Source organism: Poecilia reticulata, linkage group LG4, assembly GCF_000633615.1.
Source record: "Poecilia reticulata strain Guanapo linkage group LG4, Guppy_female_1.0+MT, whole genome shotgun sequence".
Lineage (NCBI taxonomy): Eukaryota > Metazoa > Chordata > Actinopteri > Cyprinodontiformes > Poeciliidae > Poecilia > Poecilia reticulata.
The window spans coordinates 5,780,029-5,803,094 of record NC_024334.1 but is presented as its reverse complement, the minus strand read 5'-3'; the positions used below and the strand labels follow the sequence as shown (position 1 = coordinate 5,803,094).

Here is a 23,066-nt window from a genome sequence, read left to right as displayed (position 1 = left end):
ATATATGTGATTAAATTTTTCGACTGACCACTTTTACTGGAGATGAGTGTGTTTACCTGTAGACCGGCTGCATCTCTCTGGCGATTCCTATGACTGCTCCTGGAGGAAATTTGTCAAATTCCTGGAAAAGGTCCCTGATGTTGGTCTTGTATTTTAAGTCGAGGTCGAGTTGCACTATTCGTGTCAGACCTAAGGGAGAACAACATAATGCTGATGACTAAAAGATCAAACGATAAAACAAACAAAAAAAGTCTAAACATCTCCAGAAATGATTTTCTAACAGCTTGATGCAACAACAATGACAGTTTACCTCACATGAATCAGTTGCAGAATTATCCACCCTCAATAAAAAATAAATATTGCTTTTTAAAGAGGAAAAAGTAACATTTTGAAATGACTCAAAAAAAAAAAAAAGGCATATCAGAAATGCACCAGATATTTTGTTCCAAGAATGAAATCACAGTAAAGCTGCGAGCCTGGAGCAGAAGACAGGCCTAGAAATGTATTTTGCTGCTTAAAGAACAACATCCTAACAACTGTAACCAGGATATTCAGACCATCATCTGTTCATTGTTTCTGCTTCCTATATTTTGCTGGTAGCTATGGTGATGAAAGCAGAGGAAATAGTCATGACTGGTGCACAGTGGGCACAACATGAACCTGGAGACACTGTCAGAAATGAGAAATGATGGCTTGTAGTTTGAGGCTAAAAATATTGATGCACTGGTTTAAAAGCCGGGCGTCTTACAGCAGCTGCAACTAATCCAACTAATCAGTGATGCCAACTACAAAAAAATCTGTCAGCACTTGCTGGCGAACAGATGACTTTTTAAAACAAATTATTATTATTATTTTTAAAACCTTTTAACAAAAGTCGCGTCTGTTTTCCTCCAAATTCCTGTGTGAGATGAAGCCACTGGTTGCAACCTTTGCAACAACAGGTATCTTTCAAACAATTCTTTGAAAGATACCTGTGTTTCTTTCAAAGAAACACAGGTATCTTTGAAAGAAACACAGGTATCTGTGTTTTCATTCTCTGTGTGGAGAATGAAAACCTCCACACAGAATGATGCTGCCACCACCACCATGTTCCCCTGTGAGAATGGTGTAGTCAGGCTGATGTGCATTGCTAGCATCCCCAAAACAGAGTCTTGCATAAAAGGATGTTCATGGCAGTTGTTTTTGTTCTGCAGTTTTCTTGGAAAAAAAAATTATTTTTGTATCAGTAATACTGAAATGCCACTAAACTTTTACATGAGCCAAACTTGAACAAATATATCTGGCATTTCTGTTCGTCTCAAGTAGGTTTAGGACAAGTGTCTGATTTATATTTCTTTTCTGCATCTGTTCAAATACAAACATCAAATGTTTCATTTGTTAGCAATTAAAATGAACAAAGACAGATGAAAAAAAAACAACAACTTTAAAACACAAAACATGTAACTGTTCGTAAAACGAGTTTAGACTGGTTTCTGAGGGGAAAATGACGACTCAGCGATGTGACAGCGGCCTGTTTTTATGTGCTCTCCATACGAGGAGGCTAACGACAATGCCTTTATTCACTGTGGAAACATGGGAGTGTAATCTCTGCGTGGTCAGTGCTGTTTGTTTGCACTAACGGGGATTAACTGCTGGAAGTTTAACAGGAAGGGGGCCTTCGGTTGTTACAACACTGGGATATGGAGGGTTTTATGTCGGACCAATGACTCGACACAAAGTGATGTCAAGGTCAGGATCGGGATGGATGATTGGGATTGGATAGCCAGAGGTGATTAACAGGATTTTCTTCCTTTTCTTTTTTTTTTTTACATTATTTGAACTGGGTGAAGTGAAAACTACACCATTTACAGACAAATGTGAAATGGACTCAACTTATGAAGGTTATTTAATCTTAACTGCAAACTGTATGTGTTTTCTTTTAACATAATTGACTTAGTTACTGCCTTGACTGTGTTTTTCTATCAGCAAATGGCCATTTTGAGTCTGAATACTCCAGTTAGCAATTAACCGATTACTAAGTTAGTTGACGATTATTTCAATGATCGTCAATGTTCCATCCTGTGCCTCCTAAATCGAGCTCATTCACACATGGCCGAGGGAAATGGCATGTTCAATATTCTGTTCCTGGACTTCTCTAGCGCCTTGTCTGCTCCAAGACAAACTGACCAGGATACGAGCGAACCGCTGCCTGGTTGCTTGGATCTCCAACTACCTAACAAACAGATCACAGTATGTTAAGCTGAAGGACATCACATGTGACGCTGACCACAGGAAACCGGGCCGTCCCATTTCCTCTTCTACCTGCACACCTCAGACTTCTGAAGTGACTCTGAATCATGTCACATTCAGAAGTTTGTTCACTTTGAGGTGAATTAGGGTCGATCAGGAGGAGGAGATGAGGACTCTGGTATCACCTGGTGCCACACAAACAACATGATTGACAATGTAATAGATCACATGCTGTGCAATGATTTTCAAACCATTAATCAATCACTACCGTTACATTTCACATTTTGTGAAGGTCTCAAAGCTTTGTTAGGGAACATTATTGAACGAATAGCATCATGGAGACCAAAGAACGCAGCAGACTGGCTAAGAAAGTTGTGGAGAAGTTTAAAACAAAACAATATCTCAAACATTGTCGATGTCATGAAGCACTGTTCAATCTATCACCTGATAACAGAAGGTGCATGGCACAGCTGCAAATCAATGAAAGCTTCATTTCTGAGCTGAGGCAAGGCAATTAATCAAATAAAAAGCCAAGATGCTGTGGTTACACTGGAGGAGCTGCAGAGATTCAACAACTCAGTTCTCAGTTCATCCCTCTGGTGAAACATGGTGGTGGCAGCATCATTATGAGGGGGTGCTTTTTGTCAGCAGAGGTGGGAGAGCTGGTATGGGATATTGGGAGGATGGACGGTATTGGTGGATCATATAAAATTTGATTAAAATTTTCTGAAATCTGAGTATGTTAAGAGCAAAAATAAGGGAACAAGTTTAAAGGAACATAATTTTTTTTTTCAAAGCATTCTAAAATATCACCAATAGTTAGTGCATCAGACATTTAAATTATATATAATCACATTGATCGTAAAACAAACAGAGGTTTTAGTTGAAGACCATTAAAGACATGGTCTGAAATGAGGCCTGGGTGAAATGAGAACTGAAGACCCCTTTGCAAAAATACAAACTACTGGTATGAAGAAAGCCTTACGCAGACCCTAAGGGAGGAATAAAGCTTTCAGATCCCTCACTTCTGTTTCATTAAACTTCAACTCAGACCAGGGCTTTACAACTTTAGGGCTTTACAGCGACAGTGTTATCTAACAGCACATTTTTCAGAAAGTAGGTCGCCCTTATTAAGCCCTTAAACTGTTCTTGATGTGAGCACTTACGGTCAATTTGGGAGGCACATTGTTCTCTGCCTTCACCGGCACTGAAAAACAGCTTGTTTATTGTTTATTTTCAGCTTCATTAAGCTCAAGTGCATCCAATTGTAGGTGTGTTTCCTGCTTCAAAACTGCTTGGTGTAAACACCAAGATTCACAAGCACATGTCACAGCATGAACACTTTGAAATCTGCACTTAGTGTATTTGCCATCCAAACCATAGGTTCAAAATCCTTTTGCAAAAAGTCCATATGCTTTGATTCTCCTTCACTAATTGCAAAAACACATTGAAAAGTGATAATTGGTTTGATTAGATTGGTTTCATTAGAAAACGTGTTAAGGTAAAATGTAAAAACCCTTTGTAGCTTTATATTTGGGTGATGGCTTAAACTAAAATATGAAAAAAACCGTTTAAATGGCACATTTAAAGACTTAGAGTAGTCTAACTTTTGTTTATGTTAAAGCACTTTTATGTGAGATGTACTTGACAAATCTGAAATATAAATAGTGAAGGCCAGGCAAAGTGTGCCAGTGAGAACACAGATAAAGATCAGGGCTCCTGGAATAATGTTTTTGGACAGATTACAGGACATTTTTGGCATTTAAACCAAACAGCATTTCTGGAAAACAACCTTAAAGCATGGAGCTGGAGGTGTCATGGTTTGGAGATAATTTGCTGCAGATGATTAGCATATTGACAGAGATGTTTATTATTGCTATTGCAACTATTCTGTCCCCTGTTGGTTCCATGAGCGCATCAGTAAATGCATGCAGCAGTACAGCTGCACCGCTGAAGGTGTCTGTTGTAGTGAAGAACTTTTTTGCACCATGAGCAAGTTTTATTTTCTGAGCAGAATCAGTTTTTGTGATGTTTTGCATTCATGCAGTTTTAGTCGTTCCTTTTCTCTTCATTACCATAAATACCACACTATGAAATATTTAAATCTATATCCCACATAACTTATGGCTGTTTTCTTTTTGGCCACTTTCTGACTTTTGAAGTCAAGAGCAAATCTGCCTCACTTGAGGCAATGCAAGACAAATTTAATTGTACAGCCAGATTTCCAACAGAGGTGAGTTAGTAGTCGCACATTAATAGACTGGAAAATATAGTCTCCTGCTGCAGGAGGACCTCAAGTCCCTGCATGTTAAGCACTCTATAGGGGATACAATTAAATACAAAAAATTTCCACTAATGCAAACAGTTTTCTCTTGGACACCTTCTTGATAATTACAACAGTTTTTCATTGTGGAATTAACACCATGTTCTCCAGGGGCAGACGGTGTAAAAACAGCATCACAACCCCTAACTATTTACCTCTATATATCTGGTTTCACTGCATTTTTAACTTAAAAGAGCATCTGACAAAATACTCAACCTTGTGTGATTTTCTTCACTTAAAATCAATCCTCATTTTCCTCCGAAAACTTAGAGCATTTGTGTGCCTGCTTATTAAACGCTAATAGTGTTTGTTTTTTTGCACAAAAACAATTCATCAATTCCAATAAAACAGGCTGTTCAGTAAAAACAAGACAAAGCTCAGCTAAATTTGAGCCTGCAAATGTCTTCAATAGATGACATCTTTCTCTCCTGGAGACGGAGAGAAAAATAAAAATTTGAGCCTCTGCTAACAGCTGTAATCTGTGCACATCACTCTTGTTTGCACTCTGTCATTAATCGCAAACAATGTTCCCCGTTTGCTGCGTGACTCGCCGAATGACAAGACATTATAAAAAAAAAAAAAAAAAAACAAGTCAAAGAAAGGCTGCGGAGAAAATAACACAGAACATTCGTGCGTGACACACCCCCACCCACCTGTTTCTCCTGAGACACACAACACATTATGCCCTTTCTGGTAAAAGCATTCCTTAAATAGAAATGTGGAAAACACACAGACACACACAGCAGCAGCACACTGGTGGAGCATGTGGATGATCAATAATCATTTCAGGGCAAAACGTGAGGGACCAATCACACAACACCACTCGAACTCTTTGTCACATGCAGCAGTGAATCCTCCTTAAAGATGGTGTCAAAGGACAGCCTGAACCACTTTGAGCTCCACAGCTCTGTTCCTTCACAACTTCACAATACAGATAAGAAGAGCTCATAATGGTGAGATGGGTGAAAAATTACGGAAGCCCAAATGCAGAGCCAGGAGACTGTCAGGGATTTAAACACTGATAGAAGAAGCTTTATTGTTTTTTGGGGGTGGGAGGAAAATAAATTTGAAGTCTAAATTGACAAAGCTTCAACACCTGCTCCAGAGCGAAAAGAAATGTAGCTCTACTAACCGAAAAAAAGATTAAGCATGAAATATTTTTTATTGAGAAACTTTCACATATTTTAGTTTTTTTGATAATTGCACTTTTTCCCCCAAGAATGTCTCTCTAATGAAAATAATGAACACCTTAATGCCATAGTAGCCAGCTACTCTTTGGTGAAACAAGATAAGCATATTTACACTCTTTTAAATTTGACTTTTAAAAAAATAAAAATTTTCCTCTGAATTTTTGTGTATTTACACTTACTCTCAATGTTTCTCAGTACGTCGAACATTGCTGGAGTCTTAACCTTATCCAATCTTTAACTAGTGTTAAAGATTACAGTTATCTTTAGCAGCAATCTTAAAATTACCTGTTCACCAGGGGTTTTTTTTTTTTTTTTTTTGCGTTTCTTTCAGCCTTCTACCTAAAGGTATAAATATTGTCGTTTGGTTTGCGTTTGCTGTGCCCCCTGAGTTGGGATTGTGTTTTTCTACCCGACAGCTTTCACATATGTGCCTCTGAATGCTATCGACTAAAACCTCAAAGCCCAATAGTCTGGTTCATCTTTGTGGTGATGCCCCATGCTGCACATCTACTGAAGTGAGCCAAAACGGTGCACAACAGAGGACAGATCACTGCCGGCACCAGCCCAGGGGGCTCTAAAGTGGGCAGCAGCAACAGAGCACATCCTTCTTTCCTCACTCTCCAGGGCCTCTGCAGCTCGCCACGTGTCTCTTAGATACCTGCCCATGCTGCTTTATCCAGCTGTGCACCGGCTAAGTTAGGTAAGTAAGCATGTGACTCAATGCAAAGCACTCTGGGAGAGAATTACTGCACAACTTAGCGGGATGCAATTGTTCCGTTCTAAATTTCACTGATACAAAAGTGATGAGAATATTGCTCGCCTTACTCTCAGGCATGATGTGATGCATGGCTACAGACAGGAAGAAGATGGATTCGCTGTAGTACGCTCCAGATCCTGCACTGAAATGCTTCTGCATGGCCTCCACGATGGGGAAGAGCTTCTGTGTGAGTTCCACCACATCATGGAAGATGATCTGGGGCAGAAATATGAAAATATAAATGACGATTTACTGTAGGAAAATAAGATACACGAGTAGACAAACAGCATTTTTTCCCGTCCCCATCCCTTTGAAATTAATTCAGGAAGTAGGTTAAATGATCCACTGAGAAATGGGACAATTGTACTAAAACAAATAAGTTAATGACATAATATCATTTTAATATTTCATTATGTTTTGTCATGACTGGCTGGAGAGTCTTTTTAATTGTGCATTTCAAAAGTATGAACTATTTAAGGAGAAAACAGAAACACCATTATGTGTGCAAGACATAAATGTTTGTGTTGCTGGACGGTACCAACAATTAGGCTTTACCTTAAATATACTTCCTTAAGTGTATTCTGCATACATTTGCTTATGTGCAGAAGAATTTTACCCAAAACAGACTTTGGGTAAATGTTTTCCATAAGAACCCCCATTCATCTATTAACTTCAATGTCTTATGATATGTAGTCCCAATCATACATTTAAGGCATGTAAATGGAACCATATTGCAATATATACCAACTGTGACTCCGTGTCATCAAATATTCAACAAAAACTAAATCAAACCCTTGCAGCCTTCATAAAAGGTCAGAACTGGACAGAACTGATTTAAAAAGGATTTCTCTTCTCAGTTGTCACCATTATTCTTTGTGGTGCTTTTTGAAGGGATGCTTGGGTAAGTTCTGGTCTGAGCAGCACCACATTTCTTTAAAATGTGATTGCCGAACAAATTTTGTGAACAGCAGAGTTGCGGTCAGCAGGGTTTTCACTCCAGAAAGTTTTGTGTAAAATGGGAATCCATTATTTCTTTTCCATGTTTCAAAAACATTTGCTTGCTGTTCTGAATTTGATTAGTCAAATTACCTGTTCAGCTGTTTTTTGTACTTCTTGAAGCCTGAATCTTGTTGTCTTTTCTTTTAAATCAACAAATTTTCACACAGACACAAATTTTTAAACTAGGCATCGACTCTGCTACATTACTGCTCCATCATTAGCAAAAAAAAAAAAAAACAGGTTACAAAAAGCTCCAGGATGTTCTATGAAGGACATGCAGCAGTAATGAGCACAGCTGCAGGTCTGTGTGACTCTGCAGGCTGTTTGCTGCAAATGTCAAGTAGCTCCCTGATTATTTGGCTGTTGGGAAGTAATGGGGCTGAAGATATATTATCTAGCCACTGTGCTATCTTTGTCCTTCTTAATGCTAAATAACAAAAAAGGAGTTAAACTCAAGATGAGCCGACAGGGATGCTCGTATAATCACTCCCAGGGGACTCCCCGTCTCATTTTTAACCCTAGCAGAGCTGAGTGAAAAGGCTGTGTCAGTGCTTTATGTCAAAATAGTTGAAGCAATGTTTCAAGATTCAAAACCTTAAAAGAACCATGTTTAAAAAGTCTGGGATGATACCAGGACACCGGCAGAGGCAGCCTGGAGGTTGAGTCCAGGCATCATCCATGTGTGTGTCTGTCTGACTGTGTGTGTTTGGGTGGAAAACAAACACACACAGTCTAAAATGAGTCTTTTAAATTATAAAACACTGATTGTGTCATAAACAGCTTTTAGCTCCTCCATAAGAATAAGAAAAGCTCGTGCAAGCATCAAAACCCAAAGAACAAGGAGTATTATCTACTCAGCCGTGGGCACAGTTCTGGAGCTAATTTTCTGCTTAGCGCTTTAGCATTTTGCTAACTTTGAAAATGTTTAGCACAGTTAGCTTCCCTAAAATTCATGTCCAAAGTCAGACCCTAGAGCAGTGGTTCTTAACCTTTTTTGAGGTACCGAACCCACCAGTTTCATATGCGCGTTCACTGAACCCTTCTGTAGTGATAAATAAAATATGATTTTTCCCCCCCTAAAATTCAAGACATTTGACGTTTGCAGTTTTTCAAAGTATAGCTATAATATGATATGAAGTTGAAGCTTAGAATTAACTTCCACTTAATACTGTTGGTATAGGACTTTAGCATTAGAGGAACAAAAGTTAAGGATTAGTGATTTAGGATTAGCACAACTAACCTTTTAGTTACCTGCTGATCTGGAATAGATCCCATAAAAATTATAGAGGGTATTAGTTTAAAGACTTTACGGACATGATATCCTACAATTTATGATGTTTCCTTATGTTTTACAACTCATGCATTCAAAATTTAACATACTTAAATTTTCGATTGATGGATGGATGACTGGTTGGACAAACAGGACCAATACCTGGACAATAGATACTGTATGCATCATGTCATTCCACTTTTAGCAAATGGGACAGTAACTAAAAAGTCTGGAAAAATATTTTTCCTGCACTTATCCACACCTGGAAAAAAAAAACTTCAATCACATTCCAAACTTTTCCAGAGTTGGTTGGAGCTCTGTTTAATATCCTTTAGATAGCCAGAGCATGTGTAGGTGTGAGGGCAACAGCTGTTGTTGCAGATACACCCACAGCTGTGGACTGCTGCTCTGTAGTTTCCATTTCAGTTCATCATCAGGACAGTTTGATAGGAACCTCAGCAAAGATAGGACTGTAAAAAGCAGTATTTAAGAGCTTCCACCTTCAGTGGGAAAAGCATTTTACATTCCATCTTTGCACATTCTACAAAACAGTCAAGAAGACAAAATATCACCCAGGCCTTAAACTGCCAAGATGTTCAGGTTCCTGGAACCTGAACCATCCCAGGAAGTGACTGAGTCATCTTCAGGTAATGCCTGGAAATGCACGTTTTACCTGATGAGATGTTTCTTGTAGTAAAAAACAACAGACACAAGCTCTTATGGAAGAAACTTAATCGGGTTAAGATGGCGAGCTGTGAAAAGCAGATAAAGAAGGACAAACTGGTCAGGGCATTTTACAAAACAAACTAGAAACATAATCCTCCTCTTAGGCAAGAAGAACAGAACAAACAAGCCCCATCCCATTCACTGGCGGCGGGCTATTTAAGCTGGCAAACACTGCCCCCAAGTGTCCTAACTTTAAGCTGCACCTCCAGCCAAAGGGGTCTTGGGGATTTGAGTGTCATATCAGGTCATATTTTCCAGCGTTATCTAAACTGAACCATTTTCGGGGCCGTCTAAGATAAGTTGCCAGCTCAACCCATTCAGTGATAATATCGCTACGACCTTCTCAAGTCATCTGACCAAGTGAATTCAGTGATTTTATGTGGTCGAAAAATACAAACTTGTTCACACTGTTAAGTAAAAGGACCATCATACTTTTTTTTTTTTTTGCCTGAACAAAATCATGTTAGCTGCAGCAACAGACTTGAGGCAGCGAAAGAGACTCAACGTTCAGCAGGACAACAGCTTTAAAGATGCAACTGAAATTAGAGCATAATCAAGTATTAGAGTGATGTGACCTAAATGTAATTGAGACGATAGGACTTGGGAATTGAAAATGGACAATTACCATTCAATCTTGAACCTTTGTGTACAGAACAATGGGTAGGAATAGTTGAGTGTAAGTGGAAAAGCTAATAGAATCATATCTCCAAAGATCTACAGCTGTAATTACAGAAAACAATCATTCTACAATCTGGAAACAGAGGGACTAAACAGAAATGCACACCAGATCTCTGATTGTTTTTTTTTTGTTTTGTTTTAAAGGTTTAAAAAAAATCAGATACCAATTTGTTTCATTTCACAATTAGGCCCTTTGTGTAGGTCTCTGCTGTAATCCCCCAAAAATACACGTATGAATACTTTTGAAAGCTTCAAAGCTTAGCATTTGAACAAAGAGCGCCTAATTCAGGTAACTTGATTTTACATCAAAAAGGAATTTTGTCTGAAATTAAAACATTTATTATAAAATAAAATAAAACTTCCCATTTTCCTCAAAGGTGACTACAGGTAACACTCACCTCATATTTAAATGGTGCATCCTGCAGCAACTCCTGCAGCATCCTCTGGCCCAGCTCTTGGCTAGCCTGATCACTGACAAAATGAAGCACCAACACTTCTCCTTCCAGGAAATGCGCAAGCTTCACCATGGACAACATGGCCACCCTGAATTTGTCTTGCAGGCTTCTGCTCCTGTCCACCTTAGTGAACATCATGAGAGCATGGTAGCGCTGGCCGCCAGCTTCGGAGCTCCCTTTTCTGGACCTGGAAATGTCACTTTCCTCTCCTACATTTAGCTCTTCCCCTCTTTGCTGTTCTGATGCAGGAAGGTGTGAAATCCTGGTGTCCACAGTTAGGTCAGCATCATTTCTGTTGGTGTTGGCCTGGGTCTGTCTTATCCTCTTTGTGGTGCTGGAGAAGCTGTGCCTCTCAGAGCCAAAGTAGTAAAAAGCAATAACGGCAAACATTGCAGCCAGTAGAAGTAGAAACTGATAGGATCTGAATGTGCTGATCCTTCCCATGATTCTTACTACCAGCACTAGGAAACCCATATTCACATGTTAGTCACGTGAAGTGAGGTTTAGGTGAGAAGGGAATCACCATTTTGCGCTTTGTGGTCATCGCAAATTTCCAAGTGCGTCCTGGAAAAAAAAAAAAAATCTAGTTTTAGTATACAAGCTTATAGATTGTAATGTATATCATTAGAAGTGTTGTATGTTTTCTACTTTTTTCAAAAAAAATAAAAAAAATTCTTAAATTTTCATATGAAATTTACCAGGTAGATAAAAGAAATACACTCAACATTCCATCAGACCACCAGGATACAATATGTCCTCAAAATTACCTTTAACAAAATAATGAAAGAAATATACATCACATAAATATAAATATATAAGAGAAATATATATTAAAGAAATACCGAATACATTTCTATCGGTATTTCTGTATGGAATGATGCTTTGATTTTGCATGCTTATTTTTTCATTATTTAATTATTACTAGCATAAACACCTTGGATATTATCTAATAGGAGGTTACACGGATACCCTCTTTACTTTTTTTGTTGCATTTCTCAGCATTCTGTTATTTCTACCATTGACAGTTTCGTCTTCATAAAGCAAACAAAACATAAAACTCAGAAGCAAAAAAAATACACTTCACCCAAGGCAGCAGGACGAACCAAGGTTTCACTGAGACAAACACAACTATCACCATTCAAAACTTATCATGCAAATGGGATTAATTCAATTTGTACATGCAGATATAGAAAGTACATGGCTGTTTAATGCCGTTGTCTTCACCTCAACAATTTGTTAGAGCATAGCACAGTCATTATTTCCATCACTGGACAGAAATGTCTCTATTACTAACTGATATGCAATCAAATGTAATACATTAATGTACACAAGAGTAACTTGTTGACAAGTAATAAGGGTGCTGCTACGTTAGCAAGCGACAGGATTTGCTCCAAGATGTATGTCGCTAAGGTTTATTTTGGATATGTTGGTAGAAAGTTTCACTTGTTGAAACTAATTTAAATCCTTTCATACCTCTGCCGCTCTCAACACATCACGATATTTTCATAGGTCGCTCGTTTTTGGTATTTTAAGCTAAGCACATGTCTAAACGTCTGCAGTAGAAGCCGCCTGCTAACAACCTTACCAGATCCTGTGACACAAGTTTAGCCACGCCTACTTCAGTCGTGCTTCCTTCAGGTACGATCCGAATTATGAGACCTATTCCTCTAAAATCGTGTAAACCGGTAGGCAAGACTGCAACTAACCCCTTCAGTCTTCGATAGTTTTAAGCACACTAATTATGAGGAAAATACTTCTTATTAAAGGTGTCTAGGTTAAAAGATACTTTCAATGAATATTTCTCACCCTCAACACCAGAAGAAGAAGATGTAATGCAAGTAGTGTTAACATGCACTACAGGTTTTATGTCAAGTTTCTTTCCAAAATCCATCCATCCATCCATCCATCCATCCATCCATCCATCCATCCATCCATCCATCCATCCATCCATCCATCCATCCATCCATCCATCTCCAACCAACCAACCAACCAACCAACAATCCATCCATCCAGTTTCATATGTATTATGTTTATGCATACTGGGATCGTGACAAACTGTCCCTGAAAGCAGCACCAGGGCATCGCAAGTCTCGTCAGCAGCACAATTGCTCTGTCCGCTGAAAGCATCCACATTTTTATACCTACAGAAGACATGCTCGGGTTTCATAGAGGCCTGCTGCTTTTTAAACTCTAAGCTTTAGTATTTGCTTAATTTTAACTTTAGTGCACTAGCATAGGGCTGGCTAGCTTAATTAGCGCGTGTGAAAATGAGCTCCAGCACTCACGTCATCCAGGTGACAAACGTCTCCCCGAGCACAACGTCCGAGCAAATGAGGACTCTGTTTGGGTTTCTCGGAACCATAGAGGAGCTCAAGCTGTTTCCACCTGAGTGAGTATTCAGAAATAAAGCCCTGCTTAGTCTGCGTTAGCTTGTCTCTGGCAGCTGAGGCCTTTGGCATCACCAGAGGCCTGGCTGTATGCTAATGCTAATATTTTACCGCCTCCCCGTCAGTTCATCCATGGAAATCCTCAATGGTTTTGTTGTTGTTGTTTTTTCCAAGAACAAGTATTTTAATTTCAGATTCTCTTCATACCGTAATTACGAGGCCAACTAAACAAATAACTGTTTTTGCTTTTACTGCTGTAGTAATACATTATTATAGAATGTAGTGGTTTTTTACCCACCTATTTGTAATAATTAAATAAAACCTTCCGAGAGGTTTTCCGGGGGGTAGGGGGTTGTTATTGATTTGTAAAAGTAAAGCAACTAGTGCTTTTCCTATTATCAAAAGTTTCAGAATAAAATTAGTAGAGTAGTAATAAGTAAGAAGGAAATAATAAACAACTTAAAATATGTGCCGCATCTTGTTTTTCTTATTGGGTCCAGTGTAAGTGTATCTGGTGCCTGCAGAAGATCAGGTGTTGTATTTTGTCTTTGGGTATAAAGTAATAAGATTGTAATCTGCCATTTTTCTTTTCTTTACATAGACTGACCTATACCTCATATAGATTTTACTATGATTAATTCGTCTGGCTGGACTCTTAATGGGTTTCTTGTGTGGACCACACTGAAGTTGATAAAAAATAACTTTTACGTTTTGAAAATGTTGCGAAAACATTATTAAGTGTACAAACGCATAGACAAATGTTGTTGCAAATGGCAGTAAACACATAAAGTGGCTGGAAGGAAAACGATCTATACTTTTGCTTTTTTAAAAAACAGAATGAAGAAAAAATAAAATTGTGTTGACTAAAAATCTAGATATTTATGCATTACTATAGTTAATGTTCTTAGCTATGACGGCTACCTGCAGCAGCTCTACATACAAAAGTGTATAGATCCCCTTAGGAGAGGTGAACAAATAAAATACATTAGTGATTAAACAGATATTCTTTTCTAAAAGTTACAGTTAGAGATATGTAATGAAAATAGTAAAACTGGATTACTTTGGATCGGTTGGGACGCTGTCGCAGAAATCCGTTATGAACCAGTTTTCCTGGCAGCAAGGTGGAAAAGGTCTTGTTGATTCTCTGATTTTTGTATTCTTTGCACAACACGTCTGTATTTTCTTCCAGTGACTCTCCCTTGCCTGTGACTTCCCGTGTCTGTTTTGTAAAATTCAATGAGCCTGAGTCTGTCGGAGTGTCCCAGCATCTGACGAACACCGTCTTCGTGGACAGGGCCTTGATCGTGGTTCCTTTTGCTGAAGGTGGGTGTCCAGTCTGTCCCTTTGCCGTTCACATTTCTGTCTCCGACTGTATATCACAGGTTTAAGGTATACTGGGTAGAATTAGTTGAACCTGAACCATTAGTAGCTTTTTTAAAATATATTTTTCAAGGTTTTTTAAGGGAAATGTACATTTGTGTCTCTGTCTTACAACCAGCTGTAAACTTCTCTCTCTGTTATTTGTGTTGTGGTTTTCATAGTGGACAAGTCATTTGCAGAGAGCCCCATCCATGCAGACTGAAAGCGGTCCTCTGCTGCCGTCAGGCGGTTAGAAATAAAATAAATAATGGCACCAGATTCACAAGCCCCTTTGGTTTCTTGCCCTGCAGTAAAATATTAACATGATTTTTTCCCCCTTTCTGTTCAAGGCATCCTTTCTTAAAAGATAGCTGTGCAGACTTATTCCTCAAGTGAATGTCCTCGTTTTGCAGATAACGAGCTATGTTGATAAGTAGGCATGCAGAAGTGAGGGATAAACCGGGTAGAATAAAATATCCGTCACCGTCAAGAAAATGCGGCATCATTGAGTCACAATAGACGATGATCATTAGCACTGTGGACGGCGTCATACTGATAAATCTAGAGATCAAATATGATGCAGCTCAAACAAAATTATTAAACTGACACGTAGAGTTATCTATGTTTTATTTTATGCAGATATTTTTGAAGTATTCAGATTAGAAAAAATAAGATTTATTAAATTTGACATATTCTGCTATTTAATTTTTAAAATTTTAACATAAACTTTCAGGTTAGACACTTAAGGTGAAGGAAATATGGCTATGTCTTACATAGCTAAAAACACACACACACAAAAGAAACATTTTATTGGGTCCAACAACTCAAAAAGCACCTAATTGGTCTGAGGAAATTAGTTAGATATACAAATTGTTGTTGGATGAACTTTCACAATTTATTTTACTTTAGCCTAAATTTCTCTGCAAAACAACATTTATAGAAAATGATCAACACTGGATCTAGATCTGTTGTTGCTTCAAGGTTTTAAATCAGTCACATTTAGAGAAAATATATATGGGACATCAAATAACAAGATCAAATGATAAGTGGACCAGTCATGTGTGCATGCTGGCGGCTAAAGTAACTATGGTATTCATATTCATTATACGTATATGTGCTGCATTTGGTAATAAAATGGCGTTCTTAGTCCTAAAGCTTTGCTTGATGTAGCTGTTAAAATGCCTTTTGGAAACTGTCCCTCTCCATACATACAGCTCTGATGGAGTTGAGTCACTCTAACGTTTAACAGTGGTGTTTCTTTTGTTGTTGTGTTTTACAGTTGTTTTTCCTGGTTCAGCCAGCCCTATATTCCAGGCCCTGCTGAAAATGCCACCAACAGTTTTGTCCTCCGCAGCCTTACCCCGTTTCTCAAGTGTCTGTCTGTGTGAATGAGTGTGTGTGAAATCAGATGTCTCTCCCTGCCTCCCTCCCTTTCTCTCTCTCTCCCTCTCTTTAAAAAAAAAAAGAAAAAGAAATATTTTATGATTAAAATTAGCCTGTTTCCAGATTACACAGCCATGGATGATCATCTGATAAGATTTTCTCTTTGATTTTACTGTTTGGTTCTCTTCAGCTTTGGACATAATCTTTCATGTCATTTTCTCATTATTGCTGGCATTAAACCTTGACTGTTTAGCATATATTATGTTTGTGTAGCATTTTGCGCAACATACTTAAATGTAGCATTGCAGAAATGTGGTTGCCATGTTTTTTTAATGCTAATGTAAGGAAGAGGCAGGTAAAGGTGAAACTGAGTATTTTTAATAGAAGTTATGGTAAGTGATGTTGAAATGTATCTTTGTCTCCACATCTAAATCATGAACTTTGTTTTTTTTTTTGTTTTGTATCTCAATGTTTTTGTGTGCTTTATAGCGAAGCAGCCGGCGCGAGTCGCTTGTTCATAATGAAATTTGAGAGCACATCCCGCGGGACAACTGGCTGTGCTTGCTAACGTTTGGTTCATGACTTAAAAAACAAGTACAGGTGATAAAATCTTGGCAGTGTTGATCACAGTGTGTATTGTGATTATTTTTTAAATCTCATAGCTACTAATCCCACAATTACACTTTCACAAAAAAAAACACACAAAAAAAAGTCAGGTATCAAGATTTACAGACAAGACAAAAAGCGGATTTTTATTTTTCATGTTTTTAACTACACTGTAGTTAAACCGAGGTGGCTTGTCTGAAAGTCTTGTCTTAGTGTTGCTGACGTTTTTTTTTTTCCCTCCCCGAACATGAACTGAGATCTTTTCATTCTTTTCTTCAGGAGTCATTCCTGATGAATCTAAAGCGATGTCGCTTCTGGCTCCAGCCAACGCTGTAGCAGGAATGATGCCCGGAGGAGGTCTTCTTCCAACACCCAACCCTCTGGTCTCGGTCAGTCTTTATATCACCTTTGCATTATGATTATTATTGCTATTAAAACTGCTGTTTGTTAAGTGTGCGAATGTTCGACACTGCAGATAGGAGCAACCCCGTTCGGAGGTCTTGGAGGTCCCAGCATGGACCAAATAGCGGCTATGGGAATTGAGGGACCCAACATGAGTCCCCAAGTAAGAATCTGCTACAGTTACAGTCCCAACGTGGACAATTTTAATTCTTTTACTTAAGTATCATCTCTCTCATTTCTTTCTCAGGCTTTTTCTGCGGACTTCCTCAAGCTTATGCAGTCTATTGACCCAAAGTAAGAAACTGCTATTTTCTAAATTTGCAGTGTCACTGTTGTGATATATTTTTTAAAATGTAAAGAATGCTTTTTGCAGACTGAACCCACTGGCAGCCGGATTAAACCTGGCCCCGGGTCTGAAGCCAGATTCCTCCAACAAGGAGATTGAAGAGGCGATGAAGAGAGTCCGAGAGGCCCAGTCTCTGATTTCTGCTGCCATCGAACCTGGAAGTGAGTTCAGTTTTTAGTGCTCTAAACCTTTAAACCACATTGTAACACTTTAGAAATTCCATAAATTAGAAATTCATTCAAAAGAAGGATTCATTACAGATCCTGAGAATACTTTAGGGGTTTATTTTGTTCTTTAGTGATTATGATTAATACCTAATGGGGAAAAAATTCTGTTGATTTTTTATGTTTTAGATTTGCACTGCTCAATTTATTTTGTCTCCTCAATGCCTGCAGGTAAGAAAGATGACAAGCGCAAACATTCCCGATCTCCTTCAAGGTCGCGCCGCAAACGCTCGAGGTCTCGGTCAAAACACAGGTACAGAAAACAATCAGGTAAAATTAGCTTTTCACTGACGACAGATTCAAATTCCTTAAAATACATACCCATATATATTTTACACAGACGTTCAAACAGCAGATCTAGGCGGAGTTCCCATTCAAGGAGCCGGAGGCGATCCAAGAGTCCGAGGAGGAGGAGGACGACTCGCTCTCGGGACAGAAGCCGTCGCAGCAGATCCAGGTCCACAGCTCTCTGAAGTCTTACTGACCACATGTCTGGGTTATTGCTGTCGTCATGACAAAACCCAGGTCTGCTAGCACCGAGGCACTTTTAGATGTTTTATTTCTTTAACAGGGACAGGAGAAAAGAAGAAAAGTCCAAGAAAAAATCCAAGACACCTCCTAAAAGCTACAGCAGTGCCAGGAGGTCTTGCAGCATCAGTCGGTGAGTTGCTGTGTGTTACTAAAAGGAAAGACAGGCGTCGTCTTGCGTGGTTCATCTATAGTCCAATCCTGCTCGACTTTTAGGAGGCGCAAGCGAAGTCGCACTGCTTCCCGGTCCCCAAGGAAACGCCCTTCCACGTCTCCGTCTTCCGGCCGGTGAGTTTTCATGTTTTTTCCGTATAACTGATGGAAACGAGCCGACTGACAAGCTGGATGTGTTACTTTAACAGCCACAAGAAGGAAAAGAAGAAGGACAAGGAGCGCGAGAAGAACCGCGACAGGGACAGGAGGGAAGAGCGGAACCACACCAGAGACGAACGAGAACGCTCCAACAGCAAGAAAAAGAAGAACAAAGAAAAGGAACGAGAGCGGGACCGCAAATCCGACAGCGAGAAAGGAGACGTAAAAGTACGTGTCCAGAAACGAATTCCCACATGTAGCCCTGATCTTAAAATACCCCAGACTGAAAGCGGTTCTATAGATACTGGAGCTACTTAGCTTCATCTGTGCTTTCATATGCAAACAAAACCTCCCACGTTTGTTGAGTGATGGGACACTCTGGTGTTTCAGGTTACACGGGACTACGATGAAGAGGAGCAAGGCTACGACAGCGATAAAGCAGGGGAGGAGGAAGATGAGAGGAGGAGCGAATCGGATTCTGTGTCATCTCCCAAAGATCAGGAGGAGGTGGAGCGAGACGAGCGTCAAACATCCAAAAGGTCCAAACTAAACGGAGACGATCGCCATCAGGAGGACATGGAGATGAGCGACTAAGAACTTTCTGTGCCACCATCTACTGAATTCTTTTCATATTCCTAATCTGGGCCTCATTATGTCTGTGCCTGATCACTGTTAGCAGGTTTTTATCTTAACAGCAAAGTCCTTGTGGACAGAGGGCATGGATCTGATCATTTTTGTAAAGATAAGAAGAGATCAGGACTAAAATACAAATGACATGAAATATGGTTTTTAAACTATGATTTGTGCCATTTGTTTAGAGGTCATGTTTTTAATGCTGTGTAGTTTTCCTGAAAACTGAACATTGAACATTTTCGGTAGTTTTTTTTTTCCCCACCTCACTTGTCTTGACTTAAAAATCTTTTCCTTGTTGTCATTTATCAACCAGCACCATGTTTCTTTAAACTGTGGCAAAGTAAAGGTTAACTTTAATGCACTGTCATGAAGTTGTTAACCTGAAATATAGATGTGTGTAAACTGGCTCCAATACATTAACAATTACGAAACAAAGTGGCTTCAACTCTACTTGAGGCAGAGCAGTAATAATTGATTTAATTTTGAATCTATTATGTTATTTCTGAAAGTGTACTTTTGAATTACTGCAGCTGACTAACACAATTTAGCTTTTGCTGCAGCATAATGTCCACTGTTCCTACTTTTTAGTATGTTCTATGTTGGGATTTTTGCTGTAGAGTTGATATAAATTCTCACAGAAAACATTTGGGATTGGAGCAGCTGAAGTCAGGATGAAATGTCTGTTAAATGTACATGTTGAATCAGGTCAAGAGGCACAAACACACTTGCAAAACTTTACTGTACAAAGGAATGTCATGGAACAATGAAAACTGGGTTTTAAATAAAAGCACTGTCTACATAATTGTGTTGATGAATAACTGGCCCATGCAGACGTGTTATTACAAAAGGAGTCAGGTGTGCTCAGCTTTAATCCAACCTGCTGTCAGAAAACTACTGTACTTAATATTGCTTGGTCATTTTTTGTGTTCTGCACCAAGTCAAGTTGCTTTACCGTTACCTAGCCAATCATGATACAAAATTAACTACCGGTAAATTATAACACTTTGATATTTCAGATCATCAAACCAGAGTTGGAAACAAAAAGCCATTTTCCAAATAATTAATGAAGAGAGGGGAAAACTATCTGAATCTACTAACTTTACTGTGATAACCCAAAATATTTTGGACAGTAATTGCTGACTAGACCTTTGCAAAACCTGCTGACATTACAAGAAAACAATTTAGCATGATTCAGGATGCTAAATCCCTTCCAAAAAAGTTCCACTTTTGTCTCACCGGACAGTATAATTCTGAAGATCTTCGGAATCATAAAGATGTTTATAGGTTAACTGTTAATGGTTCTACCTTAAATGGAAATAAGGTATAGAAATAATGTAGCTCAGAGAAAGCAGCATTCAGGCTCGATGCTCCTTTAATCTGGAACAAACTCCTAGAAAACTGCTTCTGAAACACTTGAGTTGCTTTGAATTTTAAAACCCAATTTATTTAGAATTGCCTTTGACTAATAACTGCAACATTGATTCATTTTAGTCTGAATTATAACATTTTATTCTCTATGTTGCCACTCATGTCTTTCTTTTGTTTGTTCACTTTGTTGAAATGTTGCTATAAGGCCAGGTTAATAAACATTTTTCACTTAAATAAAATCATCTAAATTCAGTTTTTTGGATTTACACAAGGTATTTTTGTTATCAAAAATGCATTTGATGATCTGAAGGATTAATATGTGAAGAAACAAGGATTCAAATACACTTCAGGTAAAATCTAAAACTTAAATATATTCTTTATAGGAAATATGTACATCTATAGTACATATTTTCCAAGGAAACAAGAAAAACTCTTACCTGTAGCAATAATACCAGATTATTAAAAATTAAATAATTAAAAATATTTTTACCGACTTCTGCAGTTTCTTGAAGTTTGTTGTGAAGTTTGTAATAAGAGAACAGCAGCATGTATGTTTTGCCATTAATAAAGTGGAGAGGCATGATGTCCAGACAGATATGAGGAATTTTTATTTTTTAGTACATTTTATATGAAAATAGTGTTGCTGACTTATACAACAGTTTTTAGCTGTACAACTGACAGGTAGTTTAATGGAGAAATGCCTACAGAAAACATTTAAAGTGGAGCTAGGGAATTAACAAATAAAACATGGAAATGGAAGAAGAGACGCACCTCCACTAGCTGAACCTAAAGTAGTTTGGAATGTCGTGAAACAAAGAAAACTGGAACTAAATAAAAGCAACATTTGCTGAATGACTGATCCACCTGTACAACAGGAATATCCTGCAGTCGCCAGTTTTTATGAACAAGAAGAGCTCAGTTTCTTTGTTTCATCTTTTCAGATTGAATCTGTGCAGGTGTTTTGTGCTTGTTTTTTGTTGGTTTTTTAAATACAACTGCAAATAAATTCTTCCAAACATATCAGAGAGATGCATTACTGAAGAAAAAGATGATCAAACAATTCAGAGATTTCTGCTCATTTAAACAAATGTACGTAAGAAAATTGTACCACAACTTACAAACCAATAAGAGCTTGAGATAACCCCAGATGCTACATAAAAAACGAAATTTCTTTCTTGTCAGTTCAAAGAATTAAAAAAACAAAAACAAACCAACACCCAAAACCCAACAAATATACTGCACAGAGGAAAAACCCTGGTTCTATGTGTTAACTCTGTATATATACTGTAATCATTAAAACCATAAGATCTGGGTTGTCTATATTGAGCGTACTTGAACAGATTTGCTACACAGATTAAAATGTGAAATAAAATACGAAAGGTTTAATTAGCACAATTTAAGACTCACTGCTGCTTATTGAGATTGATGTACCGCGAAGATCTGCAGCTGCAACTTTGATCTTTTAGAAGCTCAATTGAAAGTTTGACATCACAAAACAAGTGTCTTTAAACTGAAGAGTTGTCCAAGAGAGTCTAAAAAGTGACCAAGTGTAGAGTGATACGACTTTTCATGCTTGTGAAAATCTTTGCTCAACACGATTACAAATTTTTGCTATGTGGGTTTTTATGAAACAAAGCACTTTGGTGCTGAAATGTGCTATACAAATAAAATTAATTAATTAATTTTGATTACTTTCATCATTTACATACTACTATTCCTTTTTAATAATTTTGGCTAGCCCAAGTGATGCTTTTGTAGGCATCACCTGAAGGCTCACTTGTGCATGTATATTATGTCAACACCTCAAACTAACCCCATGTTGTGTGATATCACGAAAAAATCAAATGAAATTGGCAAAGATATTGGGAAGGGAATTACACACATACACAAGTATGTGTTTTGGTTTGAAATGTGCATGTAAATCCCAGAACAAATGGGCCATTTTCAATTCTGTCCTACAATCACATGTGAGCAAGACACCAACATATTTAAACCATCTTAACTCAAGTCATACACTTTAACTACAAAGGGCATTTATGGAAACTTTTTGGAAGAAAAAACAACCCAAAACCTCAGAAATAATTTTGGTAATACTAATAGATCTAAAACAAAAAGGAAGTGTCTGTGACAAAAATGTGTCCTTTTGTTAATGTACATAAATGTCTGGTTTCAGCAGTATATGATTGTACTCTTTGTATTGACCGTAAATAGAATAAACTTAAAAGGTTTTTGCATTTCGAGATGGTTTTGTCCACTGTGCTCAAATAAAACAAACTTAAATGAACTCTGAGCAGACTTCCCATAAAAGCATCCCACACAGTATTATCAGTGCGTCACTACATGTCAGTTACACACAGTCCCTTTAAAAACAACACAGACTTAAATACAAAGCGTCAACTGAACTGGTAGTTCTTTATTCTACTCTTACCTCATATAAATAAAGCCCCCTGCTCTGCTGCCATTTTATCACTTCAATGCCCTTTGATGAAAAATCTCGGTTACCTACACTTCCTGCTGTGCCGTGTCAGATTTGGAGGTTAGAGTAAGAATCAGCAACGCCTCAGCTTATGTTCACATCGACTGAGGTCAACTCCTCTGCGGAGTTGTTCCTGTGTGTCTTCTCATCCCTCTGCTGTACAGTCTGTGTTCAGATTCTGAGCATGTGACAGGGGTTTCCATTCATAAAAGGTGTGTTTTGTAGGATTAAAAACCAAGGCGAGAGGTTAAAGGTCAGGGAATCGGCTTGGGTCTTCTTTGTAGTCAGTGGGAATGGTAAAAATGGATTCATCGAACTCGTCGTAGCGAAACTCCTGAAACGTGACCGTGGCTGTAATAGTAGGAAAGACGGGGATGTCTGCAAGAAACCACAAAGACACAAGTCACTGAGTGAA

General features: G+C 38.3%; 3 protein-coding genes across 6 annotated transcripts in view; 1 reads left to right on the top strand and 2 right to left on the bottom strand.

The window, feature by feature from the left end:
• xxylt1 (xyloside xylosyltransferase 1) overlaps positions 1-12,270 on the bottom strand; it is a 26,727-nt gene extending 14,457 nt beyond the window's left edge. The window contains exons 1-5 of one of the 3 annotated variants that reach the window (XM_008406862.2): positions 12,101-12,205; positions 11,326-11,394; positions 10,571-11,191; positions 6,568-6,715; positions 57-189 (exon numbers count right to left, since the gene is read on the bottom strand). In XM_008406862.2, coding sequence (XP_008405084.1) covers positions 57-189; positions 6,568-6,715; positions 10,571-11,101 — 812 coding nt within the window. In that variant the 5' untranslated portion in view covers positions 11,102-11,191; positions 11,326-11,394; positions 12,101-12,205. The other 2 variants (XM_008406863.2, XM_008406861.2) reach the window with 2 other exon arrangements.
• Positions 12,271-12,680: 410 nt separating this feature from the next.
• Positions 12,681-19,609, top strand: LOC103463488 (serine/arginine-rich splicing factor 11). The gene is made up of 12 exons (XM_008406865.2): positions 12,681-13,016; positions 14,204-14,337; positions 16,642-16,751; positions 16,838-16,927; positions 17,012-17,058; positions 17,138-17,271; positions 17,506-17,587; positions 17,675-17,791; positions 17,906-17,995; positions 18,079-18,150; positions 18,225-18,402; positions 18,565-19,609. Exons 1-12 carry the CDS (start codon positions 12,895-12,897, stop codon positions 18,766-18,768), a joined length of 1,380 nt encoding a protein of 459 aa, XP_008405087.1. The 5' UTR covers positions 12,681-12,894; the 3' UTR covers positions 18,769-19,609.
• A 1,151-nt stretch (positions 19,610-20,760) lies between these two features.
• Positions 20,761-23,066, bottom strand: part of LOC103463489 (ankyrin repeat domain-containing protein 13C) — a 31,551-nt gene continuing 29,245 nt past the window's right edge. For both annotated transcript variants that reach the window (XM_008406868.2, XM_008406869.2), the window contains exon 14: positions 20,761-23,029. In XM_008406868.2, coding sequence (XP_008405090.1) covers positions 22,899-23,029 — 131 coding nt within the window. In that variant the 3' untranslated portion in view covers positions 20,761-22,898. The remainder of the gene's footprint in view (positions 23,030-23,066) is intronic.